At 45.6% G+C, this 4584-nt stretch overlaps 1 protein-coding gene across 1 annotated transcript; it reads right to left on the bottom strand.

Moving 5' to 3' along the window:
• Positions 1–1148: 1148 nt before the first annotated feature.
• On the bottom strand, positions 1149–3890 carry LOC125531493 (uncharacterized). The gene is made up of 2 exons (XM_087540310.1): positions 3837–3890; positions 1149–3434 (listed from the first exon to the last, which is right to left on the bottom strand). The coding sequence occupies exon 2, from the start codon at positions 3413–3415 to the stop codon at positions 1259–1261; it is 2157 nt and encodes a 718-aa protein (XP_087396436.1). The 5' UTR covers positions 3416–3434; positions 3837–3890; the 3' UTR covers positions 1149–1258.
• Positions 3891–4584: the final 694 nt, after the last annotated feature.

Genomic DNA, 4584 nt, shown 5'->3' with positions numbered 1-4584 from the left:
CTTATATACAGCATGGACTTTTTGAAAATACACGATGATTTTTTTAAGCATGATGAACATTTTCTGAAAATACAATGAGCTTTTTTTTTCAAAATGCACGATGACCATGTTCAAAAAATAAAGAGCTAGAAGAAAAAAGATGAAACTCTAAGAAAAAATGGAAAAAGGATGGAATCTTCTAAAACCGGGTGACAGGTTTCCAAAACCAGTCCACTCTATTCGTCTTGTCTGAAGATAAGACCGTTGTGGGCTTGTATGGATGCTCGTGAGGTTTGGTGGATGCATCAGGTCGATTGCACACAGTTCCTTGTTTGAGCTCATCTAAACAAAAGGTCTTGGTTTGAGCATTCCTTTATTTTGTAACCTCTCTTAGGAACTTCAAACGGAACAAGGCTAGGATCCTAATCTCTATTCGTTCCTCCTTGAAATCGATGTAGATCACGATATTTGCTCAACAACACAGTTCAAAGAGCCAGAGTTGTACAACTCTACTGGTGAGGCATGTCTCCTCTTTTCTTTATACTTGAAATAATATGCTTACAATGTTCCAACAGTAAGATAATATGGGCCGGGTCCACCTGTACCAGTGAAATAAAGTTATTTTTATACTTGCCACATGGTGTGAAATGAAGTTATCATTATCATATATCGCATGTGCTTCTTTCTCATCTACTACTTCGTTGTATCATAATTTAAGTACGCACGGAGATGGGGAGGAATCACGCATCTGGCCAATGCCTTAGCGTGCATGTTACTGTAATACCCTGCATTTTGCGGACCAGCTCATGCTTTGGTAGCTTACAAATCCAAACTTGCAATCAGGTGATTAGGTAGCTAAATACATGTGCCTACTCTACTTGCCAATTCAATTAAGGTGTAAAGTGATCGGATTAAATATGGAATCAGGCGTCTGATTGCGAAATCAATGGTGCTTTTTCAATTAATAATATCACATCAAGGAGATATAAGTAAAACGAGTTCAGATAGGCTTTAGCATCGTTAGAATGCGCACTGTTTAAAAAACACACACGCATGTCAAAGAAGACAAAATACATATCTGTGCATGATGAATATATGAATATACCAACATCTATAACAGCAAGTTAGTTTCATTAGATTCATCATAAAATATATTTTCATACTGCGCTATATATATATGATGTTGAGCATGTTAACATATTTTTTGATAACAGACCTAAAACTTCAAATATCTTAGAACACAAGGAGTAGTTACTATAAAAGAAAGTAGCTGGGCTCTTTATTCGATCAAGAAGTGAAACACCACCCTATTTACATGGCCTGGAAAATATAACAAAATGGCACTATACGTTGTCACCATCATCGTCATCGTTAGTTCTATTGAGAAAATCTTTGTAGAGATCCTTCTCGACATAACGTTGTAGATGTGTTCAGCCATAAGCCAGAGGATGGTTGTCAACTCACCGCCACTGTTGAGCTTCTTGGCATGGGACTCCCTGCTGCATTTGTTGCTTGCGTAGACCATGATATCCGCCCAAACGTCAAGAACAACCTGCAAGGAGTCAGCTGTGCCATCTTTCTCCATTATTACCAGTTTCCTAGCAAGCCGAGCCGCATACGCGAGACGGGGAGCATCATGGCTGAACTTTTGACTTCCATACTTCTGGTATAGGGTTTTAGCAAGCTCTTCACTGTCGGTGGCCCTGGAAGTAGATCCAGGGCCATCGCGCAGGCGAAACAGACTCTTGAGCATACCAAAGATACTCTTGCTACGACCGCTATGAGTCCGTTGCACCTGGTCCTCCAGGTTTTTGCAGGTTAGCTGGTATAACCTGTTCTGTGCGTTGCCTGGTAGCATGTAGGGGCGTTCCACCAGGAGGAACATCATGTAGTTGGACAACACCTTGATGGCCTTCACATGAGGCAGCACGTCCTCGGCCTTGGCCCTCTCGCTCATGGCAAGGAAAAGATCGGTGCCGATGTGCCAGATGATGATGCCTTCTTGGAACTCAATGCCCAGGGAGTTCTTGAGGACGCCCTGGTACAAACCCTTGCTAAGCAGTGGTTCCTCACCCCACTTTTTCCTGAGCATTCCTAGGGCGTTCAGCCTCCCCTCCTCGTATACAAGACCCATATGTTTAGAGATGCACACCTTGACACGGGTCGGCATCTTAATGGTCCCTGAGTAATGCTTCCTGTTCCATAATTCCCTGAGCCCAACCACGCTGGCCAACCTGCCAACCAGAGGTCTGGTCAGTGAGTCAGGGCGAGTGCACAAGTGCAGCATGTTGTACTGCCCCATGTTGCCCGACCACCTCCTTGACTTGTACCTGGGATCTCCACCGGTGACTAGACGGTGAAGTGCTAGGACGGCGCCGCGCAGCCGATCCCATCTTTCATTACACAGAGCTTCGAATCGGAGCCAACGACATGTCGTGGTACTCAGGAAAGCAAATGTCCATGAGGACACTAGCGCATTCAGCAGGGATGTCGTCTCCATGAACAAGGCGCCAGCGAACAAGATGTAAGTGATGGCAACATCTACTTTCCGGTGGCCAGGGTCCTCTCCACTGAACTGGAACAGCAGCAGTGCGGCCACAATGGCGAGCGGTGAGATGACACGGCTGCAGTAGCCGGGCCAGGTGTGGATCACAGCAGCTTTGGTGTACAGGATGTCATACATGAGGGAGAGCTCCATCTCCATCAACGTCCATTGCTCGACGCCACCAGCCAGCATTTTTTGCGTGATTTTCTGGCCGTCTGCCTTTTCGATCACTGAAGAATTAACCATGGCACGCTTGCAGATGTGAAACAGCGAGTGTGCTCTTCGCACATGAGATTCCTCGTCCAAACGTCCAGTCTTGTCTGATGGTTCAGCCAACCTCTTATCCTGAAGATGAAAATGGTTATGCATGGCGGGTGGTTGCTTCCTGACAGAGCTGCGGATAGTCTCCAGGTTGCCGCACCTGAGTGCCCATGTTCTCTCTCCATACTTGACAACACCGACGGCGAACATCAACCATGCGGCTAGCGGGAGCAAGTTTCCACCGTCGGTGATGTTCTTGTAGAGGACATAGGCTGCTCCGAGAACCTGCACAACTTGGGTATGGAGGTGCCGAAGCCAGAGCTGGTTGTCCTGGAGAGCATAGGCCGTGATACTGTCCGGGCCGCCGAGGTGCAGCAGCAGGAATGGCGCCCAGAACGCGACGAGCTGGTGGCCACGTGCCGCGCTGCTGAGCCACATGTGGCCGAGGGCATATATGGCAGTGTAGTCGGCCGTGAGGTATGCTTGCCAGAGGAGGAACCTGATGATGGCGGGGGCTTCATGCCGACGGATGCCAGCGAAGAGGAAGAGGACGAACTGGAGCCCGAGGCTGAGGAGCACCAGGATTTGCACAGACAACTGATTCCAGAGGTCCAATAGCCCTCCTGCCATTGCTACTGCTTTGCACTGTCTGAAATGAATGTTCAAGGTTTTGTTTTTCAGAAAAGGTGAAAGATTCAACTAATTAAGCTTTAGGCGTACTTATAAACCTATAAACATAATAAAAAATATTCCAAAAAAGGCACCAATATACTAGGCCATTATGTTGTTCTCTGAAACCTGAATTTCGATTTCAGATCACGGTTTGAGCAGCCTTTCCAAAATACGCATGAGCTATATATATGTTCTCATATCTTCTCTGTTTTGTTTCTCCGAAAGGGTGTTATGTTTGGAGAGTAACTATATATCCAATATACTGCAGGATGTAAATAAATATCCAAACCTTCCATATTCGTACTTAGGGAAGCCATACATAAACATAAGTACTCCTACATAACTCGATCACAATTCACAAGTGATGGTGCATACGTACCTCCCAGCAGTAGCAGCTAGTAGCGCAGGTCCAGAATAGGTCTCCGGGAGGAAATGTAGATTTAGGGAGTATTTGTGGAGTCCCTGTAATGCGGTGAACTAAAGAGACATGCTGGTACAAGCTGCATTTGACCAACCAACAATACTATACACGAGTGATTCTGATTCCCTGATTGATGGTTCCAATCCATCAACCATGTTCAAGACCATGTGACGGCGGACGACGCTAACAACAAGTGGGCATATATGCCAAGTCTGAAGCTCGCTGGGTCATTTCTTCGTTAGTACACTTGCTCTTTTTCGTAAGAAAAAAATAGATAAGGTAGGTGTGCAGTTCATTAATTTATAAGTTTATACCGGTGCACTGAATTTTTTTGGGGATTGGTTGAATCCAGTGATAGTTACTCTTTTAAAGAATGTTGTAGTACCCGCCTCCTATGGGCATATGCGTCCTCCGCACCGTCGGATCTGCATGCACCTCGCGCCGCTACCTTCTTAGCGCCCTCCCCGCCGTTCGATCGGCTCCGGCCATTCCTCACCGAGCTGATGGCCTTACACTACCCATAATGGGAGTAACATAGATAGTAACATCACACATATCTAAATAATATAGATGATGTGGCAAGAAATAAATGAAGAAAGAGAGACATATGGTAACATAGCTAGTTTTTTTAAGAACTGATGACAGTGGGAGAGGATCCCACTGACTTTACATTAAATGGTTAATGAGTTAGTACAGTCCAGTCAGC

This window comes from Triticum urartu, chromosome 2A, assembly GCF_056163025.1.
Source record: "Triticum urartu cultivar PI428250 chromosome 2A, HENAU_Tu73, whole genome shotgun sequence".
Lineage (NCBI taxonomy): Eukaryota > Viridiplantae > Streptophyta > Magnoliopsida > Poales > Poaceae > Triticum > Triticum urartu.
Note: the sequence above shows the minus strand (reverse complement) of the source record. Positions and strands in the feature narration are given on the sequence as shown.